The sequence below is a fragment of the Pichia kudriavzevii genome, chromosome 5 (assembly GCF_003054445.1).
Source record: "Pichia kudriavzevii chromosome 5, complete sequence".
NCBI lineage: Eukaryota > Fungi > Ascomycota > Pichiomycetes > Pichiales > Pichiaceae > Pichia > Pichia kudriavzevii.
Genome location: NC_042510.1, coordinates 781,312 through 801,127, shown reverse-complemented (window position 1 = coordinate 801,127; position 19,816 = coordinate 781,312). Strand labels below are relative to the sequence as shown.

Below are 19,816 nucleotides of genomic sequence, written 5' to 3'. Positions count from 1 at the left end.
AGATTTGCCTTGCAATTATATACAAGAAACAAATGGATATAACTTTCGTCAACGATGTTGAAGGTTGGAGAAAAAAAAAGTTGAATTCATTAGTCGCAGTACGAACGAAAAAAAAAAGCTAGAAAATAAGAAAATTCTTTTCTTGTATTCTTGTGCTTTCAACTGCATACAGGAGAATGTGACGAACAAGTGACTTTGTAGCTAAAGATTTAGGTATATACGGGAGTAAACTTGGTAATACAAAACAATGGTTTTAGAATACAGTTTTAGATGGGAATGAGACAATGCCATGAAATGAAGTGTTTTTTTTTTTTTGAACAACCAAGAAGGAAAAAAAAATCGTAAAAAGTGACTGAACTTAAAAGATGGCTCATGTAGCTATGCAATCCAGAACCATATACGTTCAAGGAAATTTCTTGGAACAGGTGGAACATACTCTCTTGTTTCCTTTTCGATTTCTTCGAGGCCAGTGACAACATCAATTTCTTCCGGGGGAGCAAACCCTTTCCAATTTTTTGTCCATGTTGCATGTGCAAGATAAACAAATAAAACAATTGGTAGGGTGATATAAGCAGCAACAAAATCACTACCATTAAAGTGGAAGAAGACCGCATAACCATTAGTTAAAGCAACTAAAGAAAAAAAGAAAATACAAGCGTACGCACCGAACTTCTGGATTGGTGGTCTATAAGTGACTCTGTCATTCATGTTATGGTAATCCATTGCCTTTCTGTACCTAAGGTAAGTAATTGAAACAAACACCCATTCGATAAAACCAGAAACAGTTGAGATATTTGAGAACCAAGTAAATGCAACACTTGAAGAATCCGAGACATTCAAGTAAGCCAACAACGCAATTGCAGCAGAGGCACCAACAGATACATAGGGAACACCAAATCTATTCACACGTGCAAATACTTTATGGATATCACCCCTCACAGACATTGAATATAAGTTTCTAGATGATGCATATAGAAAAGAGTTACCAGCAGAGTATGCAGATGATAAAATAGCGGCGTTAATGATATGGTTTAGGACTTTAATACCTGCAATTTGAATACCAATAACAAATGGAGAAGCTGCAGCACCTTCTGCACCTTCATTGATAGCGTTCATCAACCTTGGATCATTGGAGCCAACAATACAACCAATGACCAAGACACTGCAGATGTAAAAGAAGAACAAACGATAAATAAATCTATCTGCGGCCTTTGGCAAGTTAATTCGTGGGGCTTCAGCCTCAGCTGCACATATGGTAATTAATTCTGGAGATAAAATGAAAGCAAATGCAGATTTAATAATTGAAGTCCAACAAGCTAAGAATTTACCGGTATTACCACCAGCTAGATGTTCAACAAACGCACCGGGATGTTTCCAATAATGGAAGCCCAAAACGCCATGGGATTTAGGAGCACCACCGAAGAAGATCACAATTCCAACAATGATCAAACCAACAATTGTTAGGATTTTGATTGAGGCGATCCAGAATTCGGTTTCACCGAAAACTTTTACAGCGCAGAAATTAAGTGCAACAATTGTCACCCAAAAGATTGAGATCCATATTGCAACATTTAAATCTGTCCAATATTGAATAACAAAGGCAGCTGCTGAAATTTCCGCTGGAGTCAAAAGCGCCTGAGCGTACCAAAGGTTTAGACCTGCAGCAAATGAGAATGATTTATTACCAGTATAACGTTCAACCAAGGCATAAGGAGTAGATTTACCAGGAATAGGTAGCCATGTGACCATTTCGGCCAACTGGTTCATGATTGACCAAACGAAAAAACAAAGCACTAGATAACCAACTAGTAAACCGGCAGGACCAGACGTTGAGAGTGCGGCGCCTGAACCCACAAACAAACCGGTACCAATGGCGCCGGCCAAAGAGATGAATTGGACATGTCTGGAAGATAGACCACGTTTGAGTTCACCCAAACCACTATCTTCAGGATCGTATCCAAGTTTCTCAACGTCGGCGTGGGAAGTTATATCATAGGGGATATAAGATACTTGTTTTGAGATATCAATGGAGTTCGATGAATTATCAGGAACAGCCTCCACTGACAATGTAGGCTGTTTCTTTTCTGATCTAAACCTGTCGAACATATTCAGATAAAATGACTGTTGGTTAAAGATGACGTAGAAGCAGCAGTCGTTTCTTTTTTTTCTCTTTTTCTCTCTTTATAAGGTGAAGATCAGTGGACAATCGCTTTGCAAAGAAAAGGGAGATGATGATCTTTATTTAAACGAATCGTTCTTAAACACCAACACAACAGAACACAATCAAAGGAAAGGTTCAGAAAGGGGAAGGGGAAATGTAATCTGGGGTAAGAGCAATACAAATATCGGCTAAACCTGCTAGTTTAAAAGTCATAAGTGGAGATTAGGTATTACATATAGATAAAGCAGATTAAGAGGAAAATATTTTCAGTAGCAGCTAACATGACCCATGTCTGTTTAAGTACGCAACGTCATTGTTGACTTGCCAAATACGGCAATCTCTTTCAATTTCCGCCCGGCAGTGCGATTCTCTGATAATGACGATTCATTTTTTTTTTTTTTTTCAAGATTTGTTTTTTTCCAGGCTTTCATTCTTTGCTACATCTTCTCTTATTGGGCGTACAGAATGTGTCAAACTATGGTGGTAAAAATCGCTCAATTATAATAATGGTGAGACTGGGTTGCATTTAAAATGGAAACCTTGCTCTTGAACGTGGAGAAACAGTAGCGAGAGGGAGTACAAGTGACTCTGCAGGTAGGAGAAGGTAATGGAAGAGGAGGGAGAGGCTTGTCGGACTAGAGGAATGTGGAGTAGAACCCAAAGCAACAACAATTATCCCATAAAGAAAAGGGTCTCTGCATGGCTAACTTGTAGGACATTTTAAGATGCAGAGAATAGAATCAGCAAATGCCCTCTCTTGGAGTTGCACATTTTAAAGGAATGCCCGATCTTGTATGCGGCAATACTTACACCGCGGAAAATGTCCGCTCAATCACAGAGCGGGAGGCAAAAACACCGTGAAAGTTGTGTAGCGTAAATTCGCCTCACCGTATGTTAAACAAACATCAAGCACATCCACGCTGTGTCACGTGATGCAGGGGGGTGTAAACGAGTTCCTTTTTGGCGGAAAACTTTTTCGTTTTTCCGCGTTTTAAGCATTTTATTGATTTTGCTCTCGTCTCGGCTCGTGTTATCTCAAGCAAGCTTTCCTCGGTAAACTCCAGTACAGTACAATACGGTGTAATAGTATAGACTGTAATAGAGCTTATCAATATTTACTGTTCAAAGTATGGTTTATATCTAGAGACAGTTGTTATCTTGTATCCTTAAGGTTTATTTATTTATTTTTTTTTTCCCCTTGCATCTTCTTTCAAACACATCCGCTATTCCGTATCTAATATCAGCAACTACAAGCGAGCTCCAATACAAGGGTACTCTGTCTATCAGAGACAACACCAGGTTGGATGCTCTCCATTTCTTCTTCTTTTTTTCCTCCTCCTCTTTTGGTACTTCACAGACCAGTCTTAGAGACACTGTGGGAACCTACCTCTTTATGATGTTTCTGGTTAAAGCATCAAATTACGTCTAACTGATGCGTGTCTGACCGTAATGTCTTTTTTTTTTAAAAGGACACCTTCCCTTTCCTAGTTAATGAAATATCCAATTGCTTTCTATTATAAAAAATGTACCGAGCCGCCCGCGAAGAAAAACAAAAATAAACACATGCACACCAAGAAGAAAAAAAAAAAAAAAAAGCGGAAAACTCACAGTACGAAGGTTTGTAACGATTTCTACCCGTGCATATTAAAGTCAACTTCTATTTATTGAATGTTCCCAATACTGTTTCACTGAATCAGAGTAGACCGATATCAGGCGTTGTTCATTTGTTGACCATTTGCCGAGCTTTGCTACAACAGTCACAATGATATCGTATCTCAAATCCCCGGGGAAATTTATATCGCTAGAATGGTTGTATTCGGCATCATTTGCAATATTAATGTTTTTCATTTTAAGTATGACATCAACAATGCCTGTTGATGTTATCGTCCAGAGTAAAACAACAAATACTCATTTGGCTACAAACACTGTCATCATTTTGGTGATTTGTGTTGTTTTCATTGCATTTGCAACTGTACTTCATTTATTTCGGCTCTTGTTCAATAAACTACTTTTACAGGAAATTCCGAAACCTTACATCCCCATAACTGAAAAGGATATTGGGAAACATGCAAGCAGAATGATAGAGAAGGAAATGGATAGATGCATGCAGATCAAAGAAATGGCAATGCCCAAGGGGAACATTGAACATCCCGGCCTATACCACCCTTCAGAGTACGATAATTCAGATAATGTTTATGAATTACCAAATGATCTAATCTACGAGAACGTCATCCAAATAATCGGCCAAGAAATCAAATACAATGGTACTTTAACATTGTCTAACTCGAAAATATTGAGATTAGACAACCATTATTCTCTTCGAGAACATCTTCAATTTTATCAGTCTGATCCTAAAATCAAAAGGTTTCTCGACTCTTATGAGGAGTTGAGGTTTAGTGGTAAACCAATCTACCTCAAAGACTTTGAGGAATTCCTACAGAACTGGAGTTACGTGAAGAAAACCATTTAAAAGGAGGTGTGGAGGAGGAAAAGAAATGTATCCCATTTTCGACATTTTATGGAAATCTTGGCACATCCATAAAACTTCCTATGGGGAAAACTAGACACTAGCACAATATTATAGGAGGGTAAGATATAATTACTTTTTAGTAAATGGCAATGAGAAAACATGGAAATGCTCGTTAGCTCATCGTGGCAAATACCTCCAGTTGTGTCTCTTTTTGATTGCCAAAAGAAAGAAAGCTCAAAAGAACAATCAGTTGAGAAAAATGAGCAGGGAGGAGATGTCTCTATTTTATAGATGTTGCCCACTCGCGAGCAACAGTTGCTCCTCTCCCTATGAGAAGCGAGGGTTTCTCAATTTATATATAAATATATATATATACCTTATATGAAGGCGATTAATACAGATACAGTTGGACTAACCACCGCCCACAAGTCAATTCAATTCAATGCTTGTGATTGCATGGAAATGGTGCTCTTCTCCTCATGACAGTACCTTTTATCAACAACGTTCACAGGTTTCCGTTAGGTTTGCTGTGACACATGCCTAAAGGACTTGTGATTTGCCTCTCCTGCGCAATCAGACATTGAAACGTATATTCCACAATTGAAAAAAAAGCACTCTTTCGGCTAACTGGTTCCAACTATTAATTCGCCATTCTTGTCCGATACAGAGACAACAAAAGCGTGCGTCTACTGTAAGTATTCTAAAGGTATAATGCATTTGGCGGCAAGTCGGGATTGAAAAGTAACAAGCTACTCTGTTAGACAGTTACCGGATCTGTCGATATCCAAAACAGGGTGATTTATATTGGTATAAAGCGTGTAGAACCGGCCTGCTACTTGTTCAAGATTCTAGCCTAAAGACGAGCCTTTTGCTTGGACTTACTCACCCGTCTTCTATTAGACTTGGACTTTGAGAACCCTTTTCTGTCTTTGATTGCAGTATATAAATAGTAGTAGCAAGCGTAAAATATCGAGAACATTGGTGGGATTCAAGGTACCGAATTTAATAACGGCACATATAAGACGAGTCCATCGTACCAAACCTTGAAAGACGACATTGGTTTGTCCAAGCCCCATATTTGGGACCATGGCGAGAAGGGGTTTTCTCCAAAGCATAAATTCGACATTGTTTAAACCGCCGCAACGCTGCATGTGAACTGCTTTTCCATTCTTGTTAGTTGTCTACTAGAAGTAAAAATGGTGTACAGCAAAGTCTTGAATATGTAGAGCCTTGTGTTTTTCCAAGACACTACTTCAACTTCAACAGCATGGTGGTGATGTGTTACCAAATTCATGATGGACCAATTCCACCTATATTAAAAGTTTAATTTCTGACGTCAGCAAGTCAAATGGGGGTGCCCGTCACCTCTCTGGCTCACACTTGCCCTTGTATAAGGAGTTGATTACAAGGTTCCGTTCTTGGAATGGTGGGAACAATACTGTTTCTTTACAAACTTGTCTTTTGGTTCCTTCGTAACACATTTTCAAATCCCTCCTGTAGGTAGTTGTGACAGAGAGCAGACTTTGTAAAATTACGCAACCGTACGTTGATCTAGTGGTATGTTTGCCTATTCCCATTGACTTTTGAACATCCGATATAAGTTATTCTCTGGTGAGTACGTCAGGTGGTGCAAAAATAGTAGTACTACAGGGGTGTCAGGCGTTTGTTGACATAAAATGTGGTTGGCCTCTCAGCCCACCGTGTGATCAACAAGGGAAAATATAATTTTCTAGAAACATCTATACGACAGCTGTTGATAATATCCACCCACTTTTTTTCGGCCCATGGACGAAAGGGATACCCTTTGGCTATCCGGATATACCGGTATAATGAGAATGTAAATAGTCTTGCTGATTCAGTAAAGGAGTCAGAGAGTTTGTAGTGAAAGCAAAGAAAAATGCTTTTCGTTGGTTTTACTTGGCAGGCTTCGGAAAGACAGTACGCTGTGTCCACATATTTTGAAAACCACGTATTTTAAAACTTTAAGTCTCTACAAAATAACTTGCTTGGTAGTGTCAAAATACACTAGATAACCCAAGAGGAGAAAGCCTCCTACATTGGAGCACCGTCTATCCCTGGTTGGATCTGGATGTTTGTATAGTAAATAAAAGACATATATTTTATGAAATCTAGGTTCTATATAGTGCCCGTATCTCTCTTTACATGTACCCGATATACTTGTATCCAATATAAATGTACGTTTTACCTGTTCGAGGACTATCCCAGCTCACTTGTCTCTAGTTACGAGATGATATTGTGCATTTCCGTCAAGTTGTCCTCGTTCCAGTAAGTAGTAGCGTATAGATCTACAAATGTATGTGTTTTTACTTCCCATGGTAATTGCTATCCGTGGTGAAATACAAGACCCCAAGACCACTTATACAATGTGTTTATAACGTGGCACTTATTTTCTCATTATGTGATTATCTATTATTATATTGTATTTAAAAATTATATCTATTAAGCATGTAATGCAATGTTCATTTAAAAAAGCGCTTTTGGCTCAACGTCATCTTTAGTATGGTCTTCTTCTTCACCGTAAGCAGTGTAGTTTAAGTAACCAATGTTTGAGCCTATTCTATAGAAATCTGCTCTGTTGTAAGGAGTCAATGGGTAGCCATTCTTCAACCTGTTGACTAGATCTGGGTTTGAAGTGTAGTATCTTGCTGTAGCAATCAACGTGTGGTCATCTTTGTTGACAGCGTTTGCTAATTTGGAGAGGTTTTCTGGATCGAGATAACCACCGGCTCTGATGATTGGACCTTTCCAAATCAGATCTGGCCAAGTGAAATCAATCTTTGCAGCATCTGGGTTATCGAAAATACCAGACACTCTTGGCTCGACGACGGAGACATATGCTAATCTGTTACCCTCCTTGGCTCTTCTCTCCAATTCACTTAAAACATAACCCCAAGTTACAATTGGATTGATTCTGGATTTGTAACCCAAAGCACCTTGGAACTCTGCATATGGAGATAGTCTAATAGCAACCTTATCTGCACCAATGGCTGCAACAACTGCATCGACAACTTCCAACATAAATCTTGCCCTATTTTCGATGGATCCACCATATTCATCAGTTCTTTGGTTAGAAGATTCTTGCAAGAATTGATCTAATAAGTACATGTGAGCACCGTGTATTTCGACAATGTCAAAACCTGCTTCGTCAACGCATCTTTTTGCACATGCAACATATTCATCGACCATTGCTTTGATTTCTGGAATGGTAAGAGCCCTAAGTTCATTACCACATTCAATTGCGGCCTTCTTGGAAGCTTCATCAAAATAGAAATCAGATGCAGAAACAAAAGGTAACCCATGCTTCTTTAGACATGCCGGATCAGCTGTTCTGCCTAAATTCCAAACTTGGATCGCAATGTATGAACCTTGTTCATGGACAGAATCGACAATCTTCTTCCATGCCTTGACTTGTTCTGGGGTCTTGATCATTGGACCACGTTCGTATAAACCAAACTCAGGTGCCGCAAAGGTAGCTTCAGTAATCAGCAAACCACCATTATTCTTTGCTCTTCTGGTGTAGTATTCCAACATGGAATCTGTAGCAACAAAATCAGTTGAGTTTCTGAATCTAGTAGTTGGTGCATACACCAACCTGTTCTTCAACTCAATGGAACCTAGCTTAATTGGTTTGAATAAATTGGAATCTGCTAACTCGGAGGCCATTTCTTGCTGTATATCTTGTTGTCTATGTATCGTAATGGTCACCCTAACTATAAAGTACAAGAACCCTGAAATAGGGGGTGTCCTGACTATTTATAGTCTTCTCTAGGGGTCCCTTGCTTACAAATCAACTTTCGGTTACAGCTGAGCCGTGATGAGTGATTTTTTCCGTGGAAATGATGTGATTAATAATGCCGAACGATCCCCCACTGCACACCTTCCTCTTCCAAAACTCCTCCACCGTACGCCTTCCTTTGCAAGACGTCTTTCGCGTCATTTCCTAATTAGGAAGGATTGCTTCTTTCGGAAGAAATTGACGCCTTAATTAAACACTTGAGTTCTCCATTTCCTCAAATCTTGCAAAGGGTTACTTGCTCGATGAAGAGATCAAATACTGGTGCTTCCACGCTTGCTTTTCCTCCCCTTATTTTCCTTTCCAAATTAGAAAAAGGGCAGTTCTTTCCCAGTGCTTCTCTTAATTGCATAGTTATAAGTTCTTATTAAAGCTTTATTCTTCGTTATTTGTTGTTTCCCCTGCTATAATTGGTAAATCAGACACGTTTGCTAATTCTTTTTTCTCCTCCTGGACATAAATCCTTATTGTTACCACTCCCAGACCTTTTTCTTTTGGATTTTTTTGGTTACAACAACTCAATTGGTCCCCTAAGTTTAAGGTACTGAGGCCTTTAGCACATACCGTCTAAGAAGTTCCAACCAATTCTGTTTTCTTAAGGAATAAATCGATCAATTTTACAGAAACCTTTTTGGACGACAAAATCAGACAACCCAAAAAAAAAAGAAAAAGAAAAGAAAAAAAGGTTAGTTCATATTCAGGATAACATCATAAGATACAAAATGCAAAATTCACCGCAAGATTCATATATACATGCGTCTTCAAACGAAACCTCCCCACTTTCCAATGAGGATATTATTGCTCAAAAGATTTTGAAAAGGGCTGAAATTGCTAAAATGACCAGACAATTGAAGGAAAAACTACTTAGAGTTGGTTTAAAAGTCCGGGATCAAAACTCTATTTCTGGTAATGACGACAATAACGCCCATCCACACCAATTGAACTCGAGCACTTCCTCAACGCCAATGAGTTCCCCTTCGAAAAGCCTGAGTGAAGATGTCGCCAACGATATTACAGCAACCGCAATATCAAATATCCAAAACTCAAAATTGTTGACCCCAACAAAATCCAGGTTAAGTTTGGATGGTAACAATATATCTCTTTCCTCATTAACGCCTGCTACCATATCTCCCCTAAAGAGGAAACGTTCTATGATGTATAGAACAAACTCACACTATGAGCAACATGATGATACTCTCGTATCTCCATTGAAAAGGTCCAATACCACCGGTATGCTGAACTCCTCTCCATTTGATATGACAAGTAGCCCTTACCAGTTTACGAGGGGGTCCTTACTTGTAACCCCACAATCTCTTCCTCATTCTTCAACTAATAATGCAACACAGCCTCCTAAAACACCACCATTGAAGCAGTTTGACATCTTCCAAACTGTCCAGAGATCATCAGAGATTAAACTTGTAACCAAATCTAACACTTTGAAACCTTCCAACGAATTCCAAAATGAAAACTCGAGAAGAATGAGCCCTAAAAAGAAACTATTACCTCCTTTGCAGCAAGATCCAGATTTAAATAGAACAATACAAGCAGATCAACCATGGGATGAAAATACACCTTCACTGCAAATGAACCCAGACAAGGAACAATCGACTAACAGTTTACTGTCCACTCCAAGGGCTTCAACTAGCAAAAACAACCAAGATGATGGTGCTGATTTACTTTTGTTCTTATCAAATTCGCCAGCGAGAACATTCAACAATAAAGAACAACGGGATATTAATAAGATGTTGGCTATTCCAACAACACCAAAGGCAAATAATAGTAACCATAATATTATCAGCATTGGTGGCAGTGGGTTAGAGTCTACCCCTCTAAGAAATGGTTTCTTATCTCCAACACAAAATTCGATGATGCAACCTCTACTAGGCACACCAATTGGAATAAATCTCTTAAGTAATAACAATAATAATAATCAACATGGAAGGTTCCAAGCTCCTGCTACCCCGAACAATAGATTATCTAGTAACTCTCATAAGAATGTCAACAGAACTCCTGGGTTTAGCATGAGTGATTATATCAATTTCACCCCATCACCGAGAGTCGCAAGAACCCCAGATTATTATCAGCATTCATATAATATATACACTAAAAATTTGATGAATGTTAGTAAGGACTTGAATAACATCACAAACATCAAAGAAGATGAGGAGTTGTAGTATGAAATTGAACTACTCCACCTAATCCAATTGTCCAGAATACGCTGCACTTCATTTGTTTCATTTCGATAGAGTGCCCTCACGTCGCAGTTTTATCTTCCACTCGTTTTCATATTTATTAACTGTATTTGTTTCCTTTATTTTATTTCTTTTTTACTCTTTTCTACTGCTACATCATTTCCAGTTTTATCACAGCTCTCCACCTTTTCCCGCATGTATTAGGTACTTTATAACTTATCTATTAGACAGTAATTTATTTAGTCCAACCTTGTCCGCTTGAAAACTAACAAATTTTATGAAACAGCAGTACCGCGACAAGTTTTTGCCGTTCGTTGTGCCGGACACACTTCAGAGATCCTGACAAGACAAATACTAAGGTGGGAAAGTTTCTGCAACCTGTCTTCTTTTTTCTTTTCTTTAACCAGGCGTTTTATATAAACCGTATTCATAGGTGATAGAGGTTGTCAAACATCACTTTGAAAGGTAGGAACTTATTGCCGTTTGGTCCGATAAACAAATATGTCAAATCGTGAGAACTCCATCGGTTCACATACGCACACCCAATTATATACCGTCATCAAATCATTTGAAGCTAGATTACCTGATGAATTGACGATCCAGGAGGGTGATATAGTTGAAATAATTAGCGATGACTCCGAATTTGATGATGGTTGGTATATGGGTAAAAATTTATCCACTGGCCAAGTTGGATTATACCCAAAAATATTTACGAAAATAAAGAAATCTTCGAATGATTTAGTTAAAAAGCCATCCTTGCTACGTTCAAGGTCAAGGAGAACTCCTCAAAGTAGCCCCATAACAGCTAACTCATCATCTTATTTTGAAGATTCTCATGAAGCTCCTGCAGTGACCCATCCATCTAATAATAATGATGCTAATGTGAATCGATACGTCAGCGATATAGATAATGCTTTAAAAGAATTATCAGTCGACAAGAAAAATGCATCGAGCACATCAATAGTTAACTCGAATGACGATTCATTGAATCGTGAAAATGTTGAAAATTGGTCTCCCTATCAAGTTGCAGAATATTTTAGTAATATAGTTGGTGCTGAAACGGCCAATAAATTTATAGTTCACAAGATCTCTGGCCATATTTTACTTGAATTAGAGCTAGCGTATTTGAAGGAACTTGATATCAACTCGTTTGGTACAAGGTTTGAAATTTATAAAGAAATTGAAGAACTCAGAAAATTTCAAAATCCGACTCTTGGCAATAGTAGCTTCAACCAAAATGAGTTTTTCAATTCAACCATTAGGTCAAATGATAACATACATGCGCTTGCATCTAACCAATTGAATAAAAGGCAGAGTTCTATTGGCTCAAGCAGATTTAGCTATAAACAAACTCCTCGCCCTCAATCTTACGTTGAGTTAGGAAATCCAAATCGCCTAAATAGTATAAAAACATCACCATCGCCTTTACAGTTTGACAATTCAAATACTGATCTATCTTCAGATGCACTTCAAATGACACCAGAGCCAATTGTATCAAATGAACAGTTTGCATCCCCTAGGAGGGCACCTGCGCCTCCAAGTTACCCTAGCCCAGTTTCCAATAATCCAACCAAATTTGGCATTAAATCACCTGAAAAATTACCAGTGATGACAAGCAATACCATTCCAAAATTGACGGGTCCATCTCATAGTAGAAACACATCTACAGGCGCTGTATCGTCTATTTACATTGACACATCGCCAACTGTGAACTCAAGGAGAAATTCCATTACTGCATCCCGAGATGAGTCTCTTTATATCGATAATAATGCTAAATATATCAATAAAACAAATAAGGGTCACAGGCGCTATTCTTCTGTTGTCATAAATAAAGAAGTTGATGGAGAAGATAATAGGTCAAGCAATACTTATAACGAACCAAACACACCTATTGATACAGTCACTGCTTTTGAACGTCAAAAGAACACAAATGGTAGTCCATTAAAGCAAGCAAATATGTCTCCTAATAGAAGATCTGTTTCCGCAAAAGAGTTTGCCCAAATAATGAAGAACAAAGACGTTACTAACAAAAGAGTTGTGTCTGACATTGCTGCACAATCAACCTCCACTAAAACCGCATTGAATGCGCCTCCGCCACCTACTGTCTCCAAAAGTGGTTCTTTCAGGCAAAGGGTTGGAAATAGGCTCAACAGTAAAGCACAAACTTCTGCATTTCAGGAAGGTATAAGAGCTATCAAACCAGATGAAGCATTAAAAGATGCAGACTACTCTGGTTGGATGTTTAAGAAAGGTAATTTATCAATTGGTTCATGGAAGCACAGATTTTTTACGTTACATAAAACAAGGCTTTCCTATTATGTCACAACAAGCGACTCCAAGGAGAAGGGATTAATTGACATTACATCACATCGTGTGCTACCTGCAACTGAGGCAGAGGATAAATTAAGCGCAGTCTACGCAGCATCTGCAGGTTATGGTAGATACTGTTTTAAGTTAGTGCCACCTGCTCCGGGTTCTAGATCGGGGTTGACTTTCACCCAACAAAAAGTTCATTATTTTGCTGTTGAAACAAGGGAAGAAATGAGAGGATGGATGTCTGCTTTGATGAAAGCGACAATTGAATTGGATGAAACGGTACCTGCTATTTCATCATGTGTGACGCCAACTATTCCTTTACAGAAGGCGCAAGAATTAATGGCAGCAGCAAGGGAAAATGCAAGGGAAAATTACGAAAATATTCAAAGGATCAAAGAAGGTAGGATGAATACTACTTTATTAGAGTCCGACAACAAAGAGCAACAAACATCATATTTGGTAAATGATTCGAGTTATGACTCCGGTTCTCCGGTTGATGAAAATGAGACAACATTTAATACGTCTTCAAGACGGACCAACAGTAGTATGACCCCGACTAGTCCCGATTCCAATCCTTTGAGGAAATACGGCAAACAATCAGGTAGTAAGTCTTCGTCGCCATTAAATGGTATGTCTACGCCATATTTGATGACCTCAGGTATGATTTCTCCAAATGCTGTCAATGAATCATCAACTAATATAGATTCACCTGCACGTTATGCTTCTACTAAAGGATATTTTCCTACTGTCACTAAATTAGATGATGATACACCACTTGATCCACCATCGAAAACACTGCATAGCTCCAATTCATTCTCAAAGAGGCTAAGGTCATTGAGAAAATCAGGTAAAGATTGAACTTCGTGGTGCTTTATTTTTTTTTTCTTTGTTCGTTTACCCTTTTTTTAATCATTTTTATCTTGTGCTTGTGAAGTTTCAAGTTATATATATATATATATGTATATACATATATATTTGCTATTTTTTTGTACTATTAGTAATTTATTTTCTCCATATTCAGGTGATCCAGATGTCTTCACGAAATCGACAATTTTACCTTCGCACCATTTCTGAAACTCTGTAACGTACCTTTCAACATTATTAGTTAAGCATTTTTCTAGCAATTATATAACTGTATCTACGATATAAGGCCAATTGAAATTAACCTTTCTAGGAAAAAAGTTCAAAGATGTCACATTACATTACACTAGCAACATGTTCATTGAACCAATGGGCTATGGATTTTGAAGGGAATAGAGATCGAATTCTTGAATCTATCAAAATTGCCAAAAGTAAAGGCGCAAAGTTAAGGGTTGGACCAGAACTAGAAGTCCCTGGATACGGCTGTCTTGACCATTTCCTTGAGAATGATACATATATTCAATCATGGGAGATGTATTCGACTATTTTGGCTGATAAGGAAACATATGGTTTGTTGTTAGATATTGGTATCCCAATTATCCATAAAAATAGACGTTATAATTGTAGGATATTATCATATGATGGGCAGATATTATTAATTAGACCCAAAATTCTATTAGCCAACGATGGTAACTACAGGGAAATGAGATATTTTACGCCTTGGTTAAAGACACAATATGTGGAAGAGTTCAGATTGCCTAAACTGATCAGAGACATCACGGGTCAGAACTTTGTTAAATTTGGTGATGCCGTTATAAGCACTTTGGATACTGTGATTGGATGTGAGACGTGTGAGGAGATGTTCACTCCTCAAGCACCACATATTCAGTTATCCTTGGATGGCGTTGAGATTATTACTAATTCGTCAGGCTCACATCATGAATTGAGAAAATTAAATACAAGGCTCTCATTGATTATGGAAGCAACACGGAAATGTGGGGGTATTTATTTATATTCCAACCAAAATGGTTGTGACGGTGATAGATTGTACTATGACGGTTGCTCAATGATTGTATGTAATGGTGAAATTCTAGCACAGGGTAAACAGTTTTCCCTTGATGATGTGGAGGTTTTAACCGCTACAATTGACTTGGAGGATGTCAGAGCTTACAGAGCATTGGCAAGTCATGGAATCCAAAGCAGAATGTCTCCAGTTTATGATATTGTGCACGTTGAAGCAGAACTATCTCCAGATTCGGTCAACTTTGATGTGACGATTGAACCGACATTACCAAGGGAGGTTTTCTACCACTTACCTGAAGAAGAAATTGCCCTTGGACCAGCGTGCTGGCTATGGGATTACCTTAGAAGATGCAAAGGATCTGGTTTTTTTTTGCCATTAAGTGGGGGTATCGATAGTTGCGCCACTGCTGTGATTGTCCACTCTATGTGTAGGCTAGTTATTGAAAATATCAAAGCTGGAAATAAACAAGTTATGAAGGATGTTCAGATGATCACAAAGAATGATAATTTTCCAAATACGCCACAAGAGTTGGCAAATCAGATCTTCCATACGTGTTATATGGGCACATCAAACTCTTCGAATGAAACCAAGAGCAGATCAAAAGAACTATCATCCAAGATTGGATCATACCATGTTGATTTGAATATGGATAATGTTGTTTCTTCAGTTGTTGCACTATTTGAAGTTGTAACTGGCCGCAGACCTATCTATAAGATATTCGGTGGTTCAAATATTGAGAATTTAGCATTACAAAATATCCAAGCTAGGCTACGTATGGTCTTGGCATATTTATTTGCGCAATTATTACCATGGGTCAGAGGTAAGGAAAACACTGGCGGATTGTTGGTTTTAGGATCAGCTAATGTTGATGAGCAACTAAGAGGTTATTTGACAAAATATGACTGTTCATCAGCAGACATTAATCCAATTGGCGGAATATCCAAAAACGATTTGATCAAGTTCATAAGATGGTCTGTAGATTATTTTCAACTCCCGATACTGAAGGAATTTGTGGATGCCACACCAACTGCGGAGTTAGAGCCAATAACAAAAGATCATATCCAATCTGATGAGGCCGATATGGGATTTACATATGATGAGTTGAGCATTATGGGAAGATTACGGAAGGTTGAGAAATGTGGTCCATATTCTATGTTTATAAAATTATTACATATATGGAAGGACAAAAAGACGCCTGATGAGATTGCTAGTAAAGTCAATAGTTTTTTCTGGTATTATAGTGTCAACAGGCATAAACAAACGGTCAGTACACCTTCGTATCATGCGGAACAATATTCACCTGATGACAATAGGTTCGATTTGAGGCCATTCTGTATTGACCCTAGCTTTTCGTGGGGAAGACACAAGATCCAAAGTGTTTTGAAGAAGATGGAAAATAACGAAAAAATAAACACTATGACGGTAGACTGAGTTTGGCTCCCATCAATTATTTTTTGTGAGCGTTCCATTTTGCATTTAGTTTATTTATAAGTTGTAATTGTGAATTTGATTCATCATTCCTACGGAAGCTCAGATCATTTCTTTCGACGAACTGGAGTAGGGCTTTTGTAAACTTGTTAGGCACGTCTTCGTGGATAAAATGTCCAATTTTCATTGAGTCACTGATGACCGTCGTTGAGGTAGTCAAGAAATTACTCAAGTTGGTATCTGAGTAAAACACCATTAGTTGATATTTTCCTTGCATCTGGCCAATTATTAGAGGTTTATCCAAATAATCATTATTCGCCAGAACCAACAGTTTTGAGATACGATTAGGTAAGGTGACGAAATCGTTGGAGATGCCTTTGAACCAGTCATTCCAATACGGTTTGCTCTTTCTCAAGTCAACTATGAATTCCCAACTCCCATTCTGGTTGTGTTTTAGCAAAGAGGGTATACTTAGTTTTGCACTTTGTGAATTATTGATTAGTCCCTGATTGACGTACCAATTGATTGCCATTTCCAATGTTTGAAAAGACTTTGGTAACTTATTCAAATACGAATCCATTGCATCTAAGGAATGGATGGCTGTTTCTTCGACAATGTCAACAATAACAAGGCCTTTCACGTCATCGAATTGGTGGTCTCTCAACAGCTTGATTGCAACCGATCCACCCAAAGAGTGGCCAATAATGAAGAGGTGTATCTTGCTGGAGTACCTATCCTTGAATTTCGCCAAGAAGTGGTCAATGATAAACTTGAAGTCACCAACGAGCGTGTCTATATCCATCCTGTAGTTTCCCTCATCATCTGCATTCAACAAGTTGGTCATAGAATGTCCTCTAAAATCGAAGGTGAAGAATCCGGGCTTGGATATGTATCCATTCCTTGTATTGGAAACAACCGATTTGCACAGCTCCCCAAACGTCAACCCACTTGATCCAGCGCCGTGATGTCCAATAAACACTATTGGCGTATCGCCATCTTGTAATATAGGTTTTTTGAAGTATGTCTGAAAGGAGTATCCCTCGTTGTTGCAGAATATATCGTTCTCGTCGAAAACGGTACTCCATTTGGGGTACTGGCTGGTCTCTTTTGTGGAGTCTCTGACATCTTTGGAATGTACAACTCCTGCAACCTTCCCGGTGATATCTTTAGGCTCCTCTTCGTCCTGATTCTCTGATTCCACTTCTTCGCTGAAATTGAACCCCAGCTCTTGTTCTGCCCTTCTAAGGCGGTTTTGAAAGATACTACGTTGCATTGTTCAGATTTGGTGGGACAACACGTTTAGTAGAGCACTGTACCAGCGGAGCTGGAAAAGAGTAGAGTCGTAAGGTATAGTGTAGGTATGTCCGCGGCTTGCAAATCACTCCACGGACTGCGAAACTGCCAAAGTGCTAATGAGATTTTCACATACAGATAATTAAGTGAGCTATAAAATCTATAAAAGACACTAGAATAAATAGATAAAGGTAAGAGTAAGAGTAAGAGTAACAATAAGAATAACAATAACAATAACAATAACGATAACAATAACAATAAAAATAAGAAAGTGATGAGCAATAACAATAAGAAATTGATGAGCAATAAAATAGTGGTAATAAGAGAAAGAAAAAAATGACAATAGTGATAAAAGTTATGATTGATTGATTGACTGGTTATTAAGGATGATTAGTATGATTAGTATTATGCCTGTGATGAGCCCCGATGGTATTAAGAGAAACCGTTTTTTTTCCGTTTTGATCCTTCTTTGGTGTAGATGGTGATGTTTATAATAAAGGCGTATTAGTTTGGTGGTATTAATAAAGATAGTGGGGATGACAATGACAATGATAGTGATAGTGAAAATTGTTGTTGTTTCCCCCTTCACTGTTGGTATTAGCAATGATGATGTATTTGATGTATGTATGGCTATGGACATTTTTTTTTGGGTTAGTAAAGTACATTCTGATGACTTGGTATACAGTTCAAGCCGTTTGAGCCATCATCATTTTCGCCATGCTTATAACAGCAACGTTTACCGTATCTGCAAAAGCCACTTTCGATCCAATTTTTGCACATTTTAGTTTTCCATTTTTTCGGTTTAGAGACAAGTTTTAATTCATGTAAACCATGAGCAAATTGGCATTTCTCATTGTAGGGGCATTTACCTGTTTTTTGGAAGGTTTCGCAGAGTTCTGTCTTGAATAGCTGTCGATTAATATTTGCCTTCCCCGAATTGATGCATGAGTTGTAATGTTGATTTTGGGGGATTTTATTAGATGATTCCTCCACGGGGGCATTCTTCATTTTCAAGTTAGTCAATTGGGCCTGATAATAGGGCTGGTTGACCAACTCGTCCCCGATGGAGGAGCAAGTTGAATTTTGAGAGAAGGAGCCTGAATGGCGGTGGCTCATTGGTTGATTTGTCAAGTCATTCAATATGGAGTTCATATTATTCCAATTTAAGGATTTTTTAGCGGCAGAAGCAGATAGGGGGGAAACTGAAGTTGGAGGTTTCTGTTGTTGGAGTTGTTGTTGTTGTTTATTAAGAAACTGGTTGTTGCGGACACTTTCATTAATAAAGGAACTATTATTAATGTTTCTATTAAAGCCGTCATTTAAGAGAGGCGATGATTGTTTTAAATTTGAAGGTAAAAAGGGATCATCCATTGAGAATTCCAATGATTTTTTCAAATTTGAAGATGTTTGTAATGAATTAAAGTTCCAGTTTGTGAAGGTGAAATTAGACAAAGATTCTTGGGACATGTTTGTACTAGTTGAGTCATTCCAAGGACCTGCATCTGTAGTAATAGAAGGAACAGTAGTGGCAGCTGCAGTGGCACCATTAGTATTAATACCAATAGTAGTATTACTATTTGTATTGGTACCACTGTTGTTAAGCTGGGTTGCATTTTGGTTCATGTAAGTCATCCAGGTATTGTCGGTACTGATTTGATTGGAGACATTTGACAAGTTAATAGGGCCACTATAATCTACAATGGAGCTCCTATTTGAATGTGGAGACGATATTGAGCAATCCGATGCATCGGAGACAATGTTGATATTGAAGGAGGGTGTGTTTGAAGCAAGAGAAGTTTCTGAAGCTGAAGAGTTCAGTGTGTTGTTGATACTGTTGTTGATATTAGTCAAACGATGGTCATTTGAAGATAAACTTTTCAAGGAGGATGCGGCTCTCACCGTGAGGGGACAGATGGATTCTGAAGAAGGGTGATGAAGCATGGCTGCCGATGGTTCTCCAAGAACAAGAGGGGTGTTGTTCGTAGTAGATGTAGTAATCGTGGAGGTGATAACAGTTGTTGTGGTTATGGCAATAATAGAGGTTGTGATATAAGAGGGGGGATATGGATGTGATATCAGAAGAGATATTTTCAAGTGGATGCACTTATACCAAATATATTAGAAATAAGAGTGAGGGCGCACAAGTGAGATCCGGGAATGGGTAAGCAGCGATTCAACAAAGAAGCGAAATCAGGAGAGAGAAGGAAAATGTCAGGGAAGGGACGAAAAAGCCAAGGGGAGTAAAAAAAGCCAAGGG

The 19,816-nt window shown here is 38.4% G+C and overlaps 8 protein-coding genes across 8 annotated transcripts; 4 read left to right on the top strand and 4 right to left on the bottom strand.

Annotated features, from left to right (window-relative positions):
* Window positions 1-378: 378 nt before the first annotated feature.
* On the bottom strand, window positions 379-2,106 carry C5L36_0E03810 (uncharacterized protein; the record flags this gene model as incomplete). Its single annotated transcript, XM_029467939.1, has 1 exon — window positions 379-2,106. The coding sequence occupies one exon, from the start codon at window positions 2,104-2,106 to the stop codon at window positions 379-381; it is 1,728 nt and encodes a 575-aa protein (XP_029323799.1).
* A 1,817-nt stretch (window positions 2,107-3,923) lies between these two features.
* Window positions 3,924-4,631, top strand: C5L36_0E03800 (uncharacterized protein; the record flags this gene model as incomplete). The annotated part of the gene is made up of 1 exon (XM_029467938.1): window positions 3,924-4,631. The coding sequence occupies one exon, from the start codon at window positions 3,924-3,926 to the stop codon at window positions 4,629-4,631; it is 708 nt and encodes a 235-aa protein (XP_029323798.1).
* A 2,484-nt stretch (window positions 4,632-7,115) lies between these two features.
* On the bottom strand, window positions 7,116-8,315 carry C5L36_0E03790 (uncharacterized protein; the record flags this gene model as incomplete). Its single annotated transcript, XM_029467937.1, has 1 exon — window positions 7,116-8,315. The coding sequence occupies one exon, from the start codon at window positions 8,313-8,315 to the stop codon at window positions 7,116-7,118; it is 1,200 nt and encodes a 399-aa protein (XP_029323797.1).
* An 852-nt stretch (window positions 8,316-9,167) lies between these two features.
* C5L36_0E03780 (uncharacterized protein) lies at window positions 9,168-10,619 on the top strand (the record flags this gene model as incomplete). Its single annotated transcript, XM_029467936.1, has 1 exon — window positions 9,168-10,619. The coding sequence occupies one exon, from the start codon at window positions 9,168-9,170 to the stop codon at window positions 10,617-10,619; it is 1,452 nt and encodes a 483-aa protein (XP_029323796.1).
* A 519-nt stretch (window positions 10,620-11,138) lies between these two features.
* C5L36_0E03770 (uncharacterized protein) lies at window positions 11,139-13,811 on the top strand (the record flags this gene model as incomplete). Its single annotated transcript, XM_029467935.1, has 1 exon — window positions 11,139-13,811. The coding sequence occupies one exon, from the start codon at window positions 11,139-11,141 to the stop codon at window positions 13,809-13,811; it is 2,673 nt and encodes an 890-aa protein (XP_029323795.1).
* A 331-nt stretch (window positions 13,812-14,142) lies between these two features.
* On the top strand, window positions 14,143-16,269 carry C5L36_0E03760 (uncharacterized protein; the record flags this gene model as incomplete). Its single annotated transcript, XM_029467934.1, has 1 exon — window positions 14,143-16,269. One exon carries the CDS (start codon window positions 14,143-14,145, stop codon window positions 16,267-16,269), a length of 2,127 nt encoding a protein of 708 aa, XP_029323794.1.
* A 16-nt stretch (window positions 16,270-16,285) lies between these two features.
* C5L36_0E03750 (uncharacterized protein) lies at window positions 16,286-17,539 on the bottom strand (the record flags this gene model as incomplete). The annotated part of the gene is made up of 1 exon (XM_029467933.1): window positions 16,286-17,539. One exon carries the CDS (start codon window positions 17,537-17,539, stop codon window positions 16,286-16,288), a length of 1,254 nt encoding a protein of 417 aa, XP_029323793.1.
* Window positions 17,540-18,210: 671 nt separating this feature from the next.
* Window positions 18,211-19,500, bottom strand: C5L36_0E03740 (uncharacterized protein; the record flags this gene model as incomplete). The annotated part of the gene is made up of 1 exon (XM_029467932.1): window positions 18,211-19,500. The coding sequence occupies one exon, from the start codon at window positions 19,498-19,500 to the stop codon at window positions 18,211-18,213; it is 1,290 nt and encodes a 429-aa protein (XP_029323792.1).
* Window positions 19,501-19,816: the final 316 nt, after the last annotated feature.